At 40.1% G+C, this 14586-nt stretch overlaps 1 protein-coding gene across 2 annotated transcripts in view; it reads right to left on the reverse strand.

Annotated features, from left to right (window-relative positions):
• The window catches only part of LOC131243384 (kinesin-like protein KIN-7D, mitochondrial), a 105470-nt gene that overhangs the window by 17029 nt on the left and 73855 nt on the right, over positions 1 to 14586 (reverse strand). For both annotated transcript variants that reach the window (XM_058242715.1, XM_058242714.1), the window contains 6 exons: positions 7763 to 7996; positions 6852 to 6992; positions 5233 to 5352; positions 5065 to 5115; positions 4791 to 4838; positions 4440 to 4586 (listed from right to left, as the gene is read on the reverse strand). In XM_058242715.1, the coding sequence (XP_058098698.1) occupies positions 4440 to 4586; positions 4791 to 4838; positions 5065 to 5115; positions 5233 to 5352; positions 6852 to 6992; positions 7763 to 7996 (741 nt within the window). The remainder of the gene's footprint in view (positions 1 to 4439; positions 4587 to 4790; positions 4839 to 5064; positions 5116 to 5232; positions 5353 to 6851; positions 6993 to 7762; positions 7997 to 14586) is intronic.

The following is a 14586-nucleotide window of genomic DNA, read 5'->3' on the forward strand; positions in this document are numbered from 1 at the left end:
GCAATCCTGAAGTTAGACTGCTTGAGGAAGAGCAGAGGGCCTTATTGAGCAAGAAAATCCAGAGGAAGAGATGGATTGGCGATGCTATGGGACACGTGGGAAGACTGTTAGGGCTATCTTTCGGCGACTGTCCAGAGGACTATCTAGCCCTATTCCAGTGTGTTGAAAATAGAGGTAGACCTCTGGATCCGCACAGAACCCCCCAAAGAAGAACCCTAAGGACAAGAAGAAATAGGGTCATCAGGCGGAAAGATATTATCTCACCACCCACACTACATCTCAAAAATGATGGAGGCGAAAAGGGTACGCGAGGAAGTGACGTTCTCTCATGAAGATAATTTCCTGGAATGTTCGGGGGGTGGGGTCTAAGCAAAAAAGGTGCCTCATCAAGAACAGTTGTAGTAGATGTAATCCCCAAATCATATGCATCCAGGAAACCAAGGTGAACCGCTTCGACGATCGGCTTATGAAAATGCTTTGGAATTCTCCAGATGTTAAATGGGTGGTCAAAGATGTTGCGGGTAGTTCGGGGGGAATCTTAATTGCTTGGAGGTCAGTTTATTGGTCTGTTCTCAACACCTCAGTAGGGAATTTCTCGCTTACAGTTTCTCTGCGAAACAACGCTATGGCGACGGACTTTCTCATCTGCTCTGCTTACGGGCCTACTAATAACGATCAGAGGGAAGAATTTTGGAAAGAACCATCGCAAATTAGACAAAGCTTCAGCAAACCAATATGCTTTGCTGGTGACTTCAACATTATCAGGTGCTCATCTGAGATATCTACAGGGAGCAAGTTGAAATCCCATATGGTTGCGTTCTCCAATTGGATTGATAGTAACTGTCTGATCGACCTCCCTTTAATCGGCTCCAGATTCACCTGGACGAATGGGAGGCTTCATCCGATTTTGTCTAGGTTGGATCGCTTTCTTCTTTCCTCCGATTGGCTGGAGCTCCTACCTTCCTCCTCCTTATCAGTCCTTCCCAGGACTACCTCTGATCAGTGGCCCCTTATTCTATCGATGGAGGAGGAAGATTGGGGTCCCAAGCCTTTCCGTTTTGATGTCTCCTGGCTCCATGTTGCAGGTTTCAAATCCATGGTGGAGGACTGGTGGAAGGAGTTACGGTCTCATGGATTTGCAGGGCACAATCTTTGGTCCAAACTAAAGAAGTTGAAAGAGAAAAACAATGGTCAAAAGAGGAACGACGCAGACTGGAGGAGGAGATTGACTCCACTCTTTCAGAAATACATAATATTGACATCACTGCAGAAGGCACCCCTATGTCGAAAGAGGTTCTAGCGCAAAGAATTCAGCTAATTCAATCCCTATCCGCCAGAATCCTGCAATGTGAAATCTCGTGGAAGCAAAAAGCCCGAGCTAAATGGATCAAGGAAGGAGATAGAAATACAAGGTACTTTCACCGTGTAGCCAGCATGCATGCTAAGGTTAATCGCATCAACAGCATAACCATTAACGACAGCCGAATTGAAGACGAAGAGTCCATTATTAAGGAAGCTATTTCGTATTTTCATGGTCTTCTTCAAAATGAGGGATGGTCTAGGCCTCAGCTGGATAATCTATTGTTCCTGCGTATCAGTGAAGATAATGCTACCTCCCTGGAACAGCCATTCTCTGTGGAAGAAGTTAAGAAGGCAGTGATGGACTTAGGTGGTGATAAGGCCCCTGGTCCAGATGGGTATCCGATTATCTTCTTCCAATTCTTTTGGGACCTTCTTCAGGAAGAGATTATAGCCTTTATCAATGAATTCTATGATCGGGGGAGAATATCAAAAAACCTAGGTGCAACTTTTATCAAGCTCACACCAAAATGCTCGGGGGCCTTGGAATTCAGGGAGTTCAGACCTATTAGCCTTATTGGCAATCTTTATAAAATATTGGCTAAAGTCCTCGCCAACAGACTGCAGACAGTTATCGGCTCTATCATCGCCCCTAACCAGTGCGCTTTCATCCCAGGTAGACAAACTATCGACGGGGCTCTTATTGCTAATGAATGTCTTCACTCCTGCCACCTACCAAAGAAGAAATTTCTTTTCTGCAACCTTGACATAGAGAAAGCTTATGATCATGTGGATTGGAACTTCCTCCTATATCTGATGAAACATATGTGACTTGGTGACAAATGGAGGAGGTGGATAGGGGAATGTATCAATTCAGCTCATTTTTCTATCCTTTTAAACGGATCGCCCAAAGGATTCTTCAAAAGTTCTTGTGGTCTTAGACAAGGTGACCCCCTATCTCCCCTCCTTTTTCTCTTTATCGGCGAGGCCTTATCTGTGATGCTTCTCCAAGCCAATCAGGAAGGCATTATCAGGGGAATTCAAATGAAAGGCCTACAACACCCAATCTCTCACATGTAGTTTGCGGACGACATCCTTATCTTCTCCGAAGCAAGCTCGGAATCTGTGGCTAATTTGAGAACAACTATAAAGTGTTTCGAAGCTGTTGCGGGTTTGAAGATAAATATGACCAAATCCAAAATTTATGGGATTAACTTGGATAGACAGGAGGTTGCGGATTTAACAGACTTATCGGGGTGTTCCTAGGGATCTTTCCTGACCTCTTTTGTCGGTCTCCCTCTATGCCTGGGGTTGCCAAAAAAATATCAGTGGGACAAAGTCATTGATAGAATTAATCACCACCTGGCGGGATGGAAATATCGCTATCTTTCAATTGGGGGTCGTCTTACGCTGATAAATCAGCCTTATCGAATCTTCCTACTTATTTCATGTCTCTGTTTCGATGCCCTGCTAAGATCCTCAAGGATATAGACTCCCTCAGACGCAATTTCCTCTGGAAAGGCAAAGACGAAAAGAAGAAATTTAATCTCATAAAGTGGAAGCAGGTCTGTAAGCAGATTAAAGATGGAGGAGCTGGTATTAAAGACCTAAAATTGATGAATCAAGCTCTCCTTGGGAAATGGTTTTGGAGACTCAGCAATGAAAAGGACGGTCTGTGGAATAAAATCCTCAAAGCAAAATATGGGAGCTCAAGGTATCTGCCACATGAAAGAAGAGATGATCAAAAGGATTGGTTTTGAAGTAGGCAAGGGCGATTGCATCCGATTCTAGATGGACTCTTGGATTGGGGACATTCCACTAAAAGATAGATTCCCCACCATCTTTCGTCTGGCAGCAAACCGTCACAGCTTTATAGCTGAAAACTACTCTATGCAAGCAGGCAAGGTGGTCTGGAACATCCAAAGCAGAAGAAACCTGGAGGACTGGGAGATCTCTGAATTTGTGGAGCTCATGGAATGCATTCAGCCTGTTTTTCCTAATCACAAATGTGAGGATAAAATCATCTGGAAGCCAGACAAATCGTCGATCTTCACGGTCAAATCATTGTTCAAACAAATATTGACCCCAAAGGGGACTCCTCTTCTCAGAACCATCACTTCATCTGGAAATATTCTGTTCCTACAAAGCTACACGTTTTCGGATGGCTGGCTGGAAACAACAAAATTCTCACTTTGGACAACCTTTGGAAAAGAGGAATGACTCTTCCTAATGTCTGCATATGCTGCCTGTCCTCTGAAGAGACAGTGGACCACTTACTGATCCGTTGTCCATTCGCCTCCTCCATTTGGACAGACATTATCTCTTGTTTCAAGATCAGCTGGTGCTTCCCAAGAAATGCAGACATGCTTCTAAAGGCATGGCATGGTGTTAGAATGGACAAACCAAAAGCAAAGGTCTGGCGGATGGCTATTTTGGCCACCTGGTTGGCCGTTTGGACACAAAGAAACAACCGCTGTTTCTGAAACAAATCGAAGCCTTATCACTTAGTCTCTTCCTTTGTTAAATGTTTGATTGCTAAACGGGCTTCCCATACGGATGGGTGTAATGTCGATCTTTCCTTTCTTCAGTCCTAACTGGTTCTGCTATCTCAGCAGCTCCTTTCTGTAGCTTTTTCCCCCCCTTTTTTTTAATCAAGTAATCTTTCAAAAAAAATAATAATAATAATAAAAATAAAACAAATTATCAATTATTTGCAAGTAAAAGGCATCCCAAAAATCAAAGACAATGATAATTAAAAATGCAAGAGTGTTGAACTTGTCAACCCGAAAGGGTTTCAAAGCAGTGACACGCCCTTGTCACAGAGCATTTCACTGATAGTCATTTACTTTCCACCATCATCTGTGAATATTAACATGCAGTTGTGAAAATGTTGCAGGAAAAGTAAGACCATCCAGCACACTTCGCCAAACCATGACAAGCTTGGATTGAACTACAGCCACTGAAGGACATTAAACTAAGACAGCAGCAGTTAGCAGAGAATTAACTTGATTGGCACTAGCGGCATCTACCTCCAGCAACTTTTTAATAAATGAAATATATGAATCCAACCATTCAATATGTATGTGTGGGTGGGCACGTGTCTCTGTGTGTGCACATTAAAATGCTGGCATAGTAATCACCTGAGACTGAATTTTCTTTTTCAACTCAGCAACATATTCTTCTGACACAAGCTGTTCAGAGGATGGTGGCAAATTGTCACCCGTGACTGAACTCAGCTGTTGCTGCAAAAGGAGCACTTTTTCTTGCAACTCTTTGTTCTCTGAACACTGCAACAATTAACATTTGTCAAGTTTTGAAAAAGAAAATAGGGTAAAGGATAAAGGGATGAACCTTTATAAAAGATGGGCATCTAGAAAGCCATCTATGCAAATAAAATTACTGCAACGAGAAATCTAAAATGCAATAGTTTTTCTAAGATGGTACACCTATTTAAATCAGAAAGACAAGAGAAGAACATTCCATTTATCTACCTTATTCTGAAGCTGCTCTTGGAGGATACGATTGTCTGCTGACTTTATCTGCACCCATTAGCTCACAGGATTTAATGCAATGATAGATCGGATCCAACACATACAAGAAAAGGTGGTTTCCTACCATTTGCAGATATCAGCAACATAATCATACTACCACTAAAGAAAGCTAGCAAGTGATTTAATGCGAATCAAAATTCACATCATGCAGCTGTATCATGTTTTCCTCTTGCAGTGTCCAGTAACAAGAGATTTTGCAGGAATAGGAATTCACCTCTAGCTCAAAACCCTTCTCATTGCACTGAGTCATCAACTTCATGACCGTCTGTTTTGCAAACTCAACAAGAATTGGTTCATCAATGAAATGAAGAAACTAACACCACATAAAAATGAAGAGGATTGTTAACATAAAGACAAAAAGCAAAAATGAAAATCAAATTACCTGATGCATATCAACCATGGAAGCATTGGCCATTGAAGCCTCACCACTTTCCATGATGCGTTTCTCTAAAGCCCTCATTTGCCGCCGTTTCTCTTGTATTTCACATTCCAAGTTTTGAATCTGTGTTCGCAAAAATTACTATAACAGCACAGCAAGCCTTAAAAACAAATACCTAAGATACAATAAGCATGATAAGCAATTATGTCATCGCTGAATAATGGTTTCCTCTAAGGATCAACTGCTCAGGTCAGGCTAAAATTTTGCTTGTCCTTCTACAACAAAAATAAGCAAACAACTACAGTTTACTTTTGCAGTTTGTCTGTGATTGAAGTAGCTGAGTATTTGGAAACATAATCTGGTGAATTCTGACACCATCTTGACTTGCAAACAATTGAATTGACATGGCCGATGTTGGAACATGAAACAACATGTATGAAATAATAATCCCCATTTTCAAAGCTGGTCTTATTGCAGATTAACGGAATGAATTCACAGAATAATACAAAAGATTTTTTATTTTTATTTTTTTGAATGGCATAATCCAAAATAAGTTACAATGGAAACTCAAAGATAGAGGGATAATTGCCAACTGCAAGTGACATGGAACAGATTTCTATCTGGCAATCAGCATGAATGCATATAATTAACTTCTGTGCTTCCAAGTTCCAAGGTGGTGACAAAGCAAGATAGATGCATGAGTATCTACACACAACTGTTTCATTCCAACATACTTTGACAAGCTCTTGGGCATTTGTGATGTCCTGAATATGCTAAGTACAAGATGCACATATGCATCATTAAGGTTCTGTAGTCTAAGAATGGGCAGAGAAGAAACATCAAGGGATCTGCTTGTCTCCGCTGAACTTAGGGCCTGTTTTGGGACAGGGTATTAAGTGGGATTAGGTGGTATGGAATTCATTAGGTGCAATGTAAATTCCATCCAGCGGTTGGAAAAGATGAGAAGGATTGGATTAATCCAAGTATCATATCATCCATTCCCAGCAGGAGATACAGTAGGATTTCGAAATCCACTACATCTGTGGGCCCCACATTAATGCATGCGCTTTATCCACGCCTTCCATCCACATGAGCCCTTTACAAGACACAAATCTAGTTGCACATGCATATAGGTGACTGGCATCAGTCATGAAATCTGGTCCGCTGATTACAATTCAATGGTCCACCAAACACAAGTTTCACTTAATATAGTGTTTTTCCCATAAGAAGAATTTGATTCCAAACATGGGATTGGACGGTCAAAATACCATGGTATTTCCAGACATACAATCATGGTGCAATACTGATGTTAATTCCACCTAATGCAATTCAATACCATTTAATCCCGCACTTCAAACAGGCTCTTAAAGAACTTTATCAGGAAAGAGAGTACAGACATAAGCAAGACCGCCCAAGATAAGAATGGGTTCAGTTGAGTGGCTTCCTAACATGAGGAATGACGGAACCACCATGACTATTTTGGATCAACAATGTGATAATGTTATTGTCACATTGTTCAGGACATTCCATTCTCACTTGCAAAAATTTAACTGCGGAGATGATTTAACCCGCTTCAGCATGTACAATAACATAGAATTTAAACAAAGAGAAGAAATCTATACTTGAATCTGAGAGCCGTCCGGATCATTTACAGACTGCTCAACTAAACGTTTGAGAGTACTAGTGCTGAATGCAATCTCGCCTGCAAGCATCTTAACCTGTTCCACAAGCAGATCCATTTGATCTGACGTTGTTATCCCAACCTGCACTCCAAAAAAAAAAAAAAACAAACAAACAAACAAATATAAATAATTTCATAACAGTCGAAATTTATCCACTCTCAACAATAAATATTTCACCAATAAGCAATGAAATTAGGCTAATGGGGTGTGATGCATGGTATTCAAAAATAGTTATGTAATGGTAACAGTGGGCACTGTCACACGGCTGCTTTAAAAAAGCATGCAGCCATCCTGTAAGGATCACTGATGTTTCCCATTGAGTTTCGAAAGGAAAAAAAAAAGAAACAAAAAGAACTCCCTGACATCCTTTTCTCTTTTCTTTCTACATGAACTGAAATGAATGTCATGGTAAGGTTTTCCAAAAATCCAACATGTCCAGCCTATCAAAGCAACTGAAATTACCCTTCTGAGTTTGGATGGGTGTGTCCCTAGAAATGGAAATAAATAAATGAAAAAACCCCATGAGGCTCTAAAATGGAGGAAAAACTTGTCAATCTAGAGGGTGCTTCCCAGGACAGTATCCATGTTGTCAATAAAAAAATATAAAAATAATAAAAGATTATTTACATTTTTTAAAAAAATTCGGATGATTCATACACAAAATCTGCAAACAATTTTCCAAGTAGATGTCAATCATTAAACATTGGTTTAAACTCACACAACTAAAGGAGCATCATGCATTATTTTATGTGCAGTTGTATCCCTACAGTAAAAAGAAAATTTAAGCATGACACAACTGAACAAGAAAACACTAGCTATTGTTTATTAAACCATGGCTGGAAGAAACATACTGTTGGCAACCTGAGACCGGCGGCACTCCCACTAATAATTTCACCAGCTTGAGTTGACTCTGTGACTGAACTGATGACTGAGGATTGCTCTTCAATCCACTTGCTAGAGGATCTTCCATGTTTAAAATCATACGATGGATCAGTTGAAACAGACTGAGCGGAAGAAGGAGAGTCCTTAGGCATGTTCTCACTTTCTATAAGCAGTGGAGAACCCTCACGCAACACATCCAGTTTCTGAAATACAATAAGTATGGGCATCCAGATTAACTAGTTGCAGATTACAATAAGACATGTACAGGAAGTTTATGTTTCGGGTGACAATAAGACATCTACAGGAAGTTTATACAACTAGACCATAAAAGATGACAAACAGAATGTAAATAATAAAAGAAGGGTGCAGACAACAATTAATTAGGTGGGTGTTTCCCTGGAATGAAACCATGCATGGAGTAATAATTGAACCTAACACAACAGAGGATGGGTAGAAAAATAATGATTTTGTTCAGTTATTAGAGAAAGTTCATAGATTCATGATTTTATATAAGCTATCGACTGAAAAGTAGACAAATGCTAAAGAGTAAATGCGTGCATAATAAGGACCAAAAAAGCAAACTGATTATCAAAAACAAGTCAAAACTAATAGCTCAAATTTAGACATGTCATAACAACCAGAAAAGCATATAGCCTTCTTCAGTTATTTATACTACAATATAATGGCAACTATGCCGGTTAACAAAACAAGAGAGAGACAGAGAGAGAGAGAGAGAGAGAGAGAGATCCCCACTATTAATGAATCAAAGAATATTTGACCTTGGATAGACCAAAGAGGAAGGTATTTTATTAAATTAGGCTTGACACCATGTAGCAACTGGACAATACCCACTACCTCCCTTCAAGAGAAAATAAGAGGTATGTTAATTCCGGATGCCACCAATGTTTTCACTTTCATTCTCGATGCATGTATCTCACCCTTAGAATATGGAAACATATCAGGTGTCGCATGAGAAATATTGGATGCACCACATAATGTATCGTTGCTTTTGGAAAACATTGGGAAATTGGTCGTTTTTTTCAATGAAACATCGGCGGATGCTAAAAAAGACATCTCACAGAAATAAAAATAGCACAAAAAAAAAAAAACAAGTGCACAGAATAATTTTCCTTTATCTAGGGTCCTAAAGTAAGTGTTGTTTGACAGAAATGATGCAACTATATTCAAAAAATCCAAAAACCTTTGCCAATCTATGGGTCAATCCCCGGCATTTTTTCTCTTTTTTCTTTTTTTTTTTTGAAAAAAAAAACATAATTTTTTTATTAAAAGAACCACCTCAAGGTGGCAAAAGAATACAACCCAAAACCAAAGGAAAAAGGTGGACAAATCTACGCATTTTGCTGCTTCAACATAAGCAACCCATTCCACCACCATACATTTGACTCTACAAATGATCCCTCCTCAGACGAGGCCTTGTCGAAAGTACAACTATTCAGTTCCTTCCAGATGAGCCAAAGTATTCCCATAGCCATCAACCTCCAAACCGCATTTAAAGCCTTTCCCAAGTTGATTCCATGCAAGGCCCAGAGAAGATCCGCAACTGAATTTGGCATAGCCCAAGATACCAGGAAGAGGAGAAAAAACTGATCCCATATCGAAGACGCAAAAGGGCAATGGATGAAAAGGTGATCAACCGAGTGCCATAAAGGCCATTACGGGGGTCGTAAAGACCGTTATGTAAAGGTAACGGTGGCAACCGTTACACGTTACAGGGTTGTAACGGTCGTAACAAGCATTATGGGAAAAAATGACCCATAATTGTCGTTAACGGCATGTTACGTCTCCTATAAAGGCCATAACAACCCCGTAATTGTCTGTTATGAGGAAGATACAGGTTTTACATACTTTTTAATCGACATTACGGGGCAAATACAGGTTTTTCAGGATTTTTTTCAATAAAAAAAGAGACCGTAACGGCCATTACGGGGGCCATAACAGCCGTTACGACCCGTATCATAGAGGTAACAGTGGTGGCCATTACGACCACCATTACCGTGACAAAACACCTTGCTACCGACTCCACGTCATTCATACACATCAAGCAAATGTTCGAAAGAATCAAGGATCTCTTTTGCAGGTTATCAATGGTTAGGATCCAGATTCTACCCACGAGCCAAACGAACGCCACTACACGAGGAGGAATGCCATAAGACCAATGATGAAACCAGAAAGAGTTCCCACTTAAAGGCTCAGACAAGAAATTGTAGAAGGATTTGATCGAGAAAGAACTCAAGCCATGTTCCTTCCAAACCATGGAATCTTCAACGAACACCAAGGGCACAAAGACATTATGGCGCTGAAGTAGAGACAAAATTTCCTGAAACTCTTCATTCGTTAAATTCCTTCTGCATGGAGAGGACCACACCACACAACCCCCAACAAACGAATAACAACTGTCCACATGAACCAAGAGATCAATAGTTAAATTAGCAATTCTAGGAAAAAGCACTATCAACGGATGATCCCCGCACCAAGCATCCATCCGAAAGTGAATGTGGTTCCCTTTTCCCAACGAAAAGGACATCCCTTCACGAGACCTTTTGTTCTATCATAGTAAGCGCCCTCCAAACGTTAGACGCTTTGTAAAGAGACTAGGTCTTGATGCACCACTCACCGGGCTACGTGCCATAATTGGAGACTAGAAGTTCCCTCCACAACTTTCTAGCCTCTGTTCTGAATCTTCAATGCATTTACCAAGAAGGCCTAAATTCATAAGAGTGAGATCCTTCACGCCTGCTCCTCCTTCCTTGACTGGCTTACGAACCTGCTTCCATCTAAGAAGATTGAATTTCCTCTTCTCATTCAAGCCTTTCCAGAAAAAATGCCTTCCTAATTTATCTATTCTATCCAACACCGATTGGGGGCACTAGAAAAGAGACAAAAAGTAAACTGGCAAGTTTGAGAGAACATCCTTGATAAGAGATATCCGCCCTCCTAACAAAATATCCTGACCGTTCCAAGAAGAAAGCTTGCTTTCAAGTCTTTCAAAAACTTCATCCCACAAGTATTTCGTCAGTTTCCCAATGCATAACTGAAGCCTGAGATAAGAAGGAAACTATGCCGCTTTACACCCAAATACTTCAACTAGCTCCCCCAATCACGATCCACATGAATCCCAAGGAGTTCTTATTTAGACATATTTACATTTAAACCTAAAACTGCTTCCAAGCACACCACAACTTTACTAAGATTATCAATCTAAGTTCTATCCACATCACAAAAAAGAATTTTATAGTCTACAAATTGAAGATGGGAAACTTGCATCCCCACACTAGACACTCTAAAACCAAAGAACAACCCATTCCCCTCTACTCTTTGAAGTATTCCACTAAAGGCTTCCCCCAACACAACAAAAAGATAAGGAGATAAAGGGTCCCCTTGTCTGATCCGGCGAGACGATTTAAAGAAACCACTTGGAGCTCCATTTATCAAGATGGTGAAATAAGGCGAGCAAATATAGGCTTGGATCCACCCCCTCAACTTGGAACCACATCTAATCCTACCAAGCATGTAATCCAAAACTTCACAATCAACATCATCGTAAGCCTTATGAAGATTTAGATTACAAACCACCCCGCTACTCTCCTCCCTATGTCTGGAGTCAATATATTCATGGGCAATAAGGGCCAAATCTAAAATCTGCCTATCCGCTATAAAGGCGCTTTGGTTTTAAGAAATAACTTGGGAAAGCAGTCTTCTGAATCTCGAGGCTAGAACTTTGGCAATGATTTTATAAGGACTACCAATTAGACTTATCGGCCTAAAATCCTAAGGAGACTCCACACCCTCTATCTTAGGGATCAAAGTAATAAAAGTCGCCCCAAGTTCTTTTGAAAGACGGCTTCGCTCAAAGAATTCTGCCATGAAGTCCATAACATCGTTATTAACCACTGGCCAAAAAAAAACTGGAAAGAAAAAACTCAAAGGAAAACCATCCGGGCCGGGCACCATTTCCCCACACAGAGATTCAAGAACCTCTTTAACCTCGTCTACTAGAAATGACGTTTCAAGAGAAAGAATGCCGGGAAGATAGCTGAGAAAAAGCTAAATTTTCCAATCGCAATCTAGACGAATCATAACAAGATAACAATTTTTTTATAGAATGAGACAATGGAGTTCCAAACCCTGTCCTTATCCTCCATCATAGAACCATCTACTACCAAACTACTAATTCTATTTACTCTGGTACAAGCACTAGCCGTCGTTTTGCCCAGTAGCTGCACTAACCCCATGTAGCAGATGAAGACGGTCTAGAAAGGTGTTAGTCTCTTCCATGGATAAGGCTCTTCGACTAGGAGGGCTCCAAATTCCTAAGCCAACGAGGGAAAAACAATTAGAAACTAGAATGGAATGGTTTGAGGAGACTCTAGCCAAAGCTGGGAAAGCACGTTGGAGAGGTCTATCTAGGATCCAGTTATCTAGACAGAATCTAATCTAAGTCCCAACTCCCAATGAGAAGGAGAGGTCGACCAAGACAGAGCTCTTGAGGCTCAAAATTGCTTTCCAAGTTGTGGAGGCTCTGTAGAGAGAGGAGGGTTTGGTACACTTATATGGCTGTAATACGATTCAAGAGTATTTCGGCCATTTAAAATATTTTACTGAAATAAATGGCTATTAAGAAGCAATAGATGGCTCAAATTATCTTAGGGTTGCTTTGAGAATATAGAGTATGAAAGCAAGTAAAAGACTTTTTTTTCTAGAAACTATGATGGATATGTGGATAAAATCATGTTCTTTGGGTTTAAAACATAAGTTGCATTCCTTTTGGCACATATTGCCTACAATAGAAGAGTGGAGGACTGGGATTACTAACATAGTGGCAAGCATTCTGTTGGATATCAATGCAACCCTTAATTCTTTTTGTATACTTCTGAGGAAACTTTGTGATTTCAGCTTCAAGAAAATGACACGTATCTAAATCGAGCTCTCCCTATTCAATTTGGTTGCATCAATTTTAATATGCGAGCAAGTTTCACTCATTGGGATTTCACTTCTTTCTCATTCCTTTTCCTATTTCACAATTCTTTGCCATCATCAAACATCATCACCATCATCATCATCTAAGACTTTTCCCGACCATTTGGGATCAGAGAGATGAATCATTTTCCTCCATACCACTCTCTCAGGGGCCATAACTTCCATTAGACCATAGGTCATCAAGCCTTTTCTTACAACCTCCACCCACATCCTCCCTTGCCCATTCAAAGCCTTCAACTAGTACCAACTCACTCCTAACTAGCACAACCCTTGGTCTTCACCGTCGTCAAACCTTTTTTCCCAATCCTGAAAATTCTATTCATTCCCAAGGTTTGCAAATGTCCCTTTTTTATAGAGATGCAAATGTTGTCAAATGTCAATTTCCTTCATCCAAAACCATAATTTAGAAAAACCCCCCAATTTTTCCCATTCAATACCCTAACTTTCCCAATTTCCCAAGTTTCTTAACCCAACATTGCAATTGGGTCAAAATCCCCAAATTTTCTAAACCCTAAAACCCAATCTTGCAAAATCTTCAATCCCCACAAACACTCAATTGTCAAAATGACATATTTCCCTGACATAAATTCCCACGTTCTCCAAACCCTATTTCATCCCCACGAGAGAGAGAGAGAGAGAGAGAGAGAGAGAGAGCATAAATAAAAATTCCAAATCCAATCCATAGCTTTCATTCATTGTTGAGATGGCGAGAGGATGATGTTCCTGCAATTCATACAAATACTCCTATTTGAACTCCTATGTTCATCACGATTGTCGATACCAATTAAGTGATTCAAAACTAGGGTGCACAGATTATCACCCTCGTCCACCTACCACCTATGAATATTATGACTATATGCATTGACCACCACCTCCCTCTATGAAACTGCATAATGTCACCAGTCACTTGGACATGTGCTATCATATGAAAGCACATGAGTTAGCAGAGAAGAGCAGGAGGATGAAGAGCAACTTGTTTAGGTTGATAAGCCAATACATGATTTTCAGTTAAAAAGTATTCAAAGAACATGTACAGAACATTCATGCATAGGTACAAGCGTACATATCCTCTCTAAATATCAAAAGAATGTCTCCTGAAGAGAGTAAAGTAATCCAACGTGAGTACTTTATGGGTTGGTCAATGGATCCACAAAAAGCATTATTGATAGATCAACAGTAGGATCAAACTAAGGATCAACCATGCAAGAAGATTAACAAATAAACCTTCAAACAGAGCCAATGGATCTTAATCAAACAACGAGATACCAAAGGACTCAAGCATTCAAGTGACATAGAGAGAGAGAGAGAGCCATTCAGTAATTATACCAATGAATTTTCCTGTAAATATCATAGTTCAAATAAATGCCTCCCTCCCATCTCAACAACAATTGGAGGACAAATATTGCAAGCAAGCAATTCCAAAGACAACACCAAAAGCCAAGGTCTTGAGTATCGGCATCCACACACACACACACATATATATATATATGATTGTAATAAACCCATGTAATATATTATGAGATAGACCTTGATCAGGATCGACCTACATAAACCTACATAAAAATCTGCTACATTTTGCTTGTGAGAGTTTTATGCCCTTGTTGTCGGTCCCCAACCTGGAGAAAGGGTTGTGTCTGGTTGGCAGCCAACATCAAATTAATGCCAAAACTTTCAACATGAATGAGAACAATATGACATTCCAAACTCGTAATAGGGCATTCCCTTTAAGCAACCCACTACATCGGAACTTGAGTGCAATGAGAAATGGAAAAGGGTTGGCTAGGGAGTCCCCTAG

Source organism: Magnolia sinica, chromosome 4 (assembly GCF_029962835.1).
Source record: "Magnolia sinica isolate HGM2019 chromosome 4, MsV1, whole genome shotgun sequence".
In the NCBI taxonomy this organism is placed as follows: domain Eukaryota; kingdom Viridiplantae; phylum Streptophyta; class Magnoliopsida; order Magnoliales; family Magnoliaceae; genus Magnolia; species Magnolia sinica.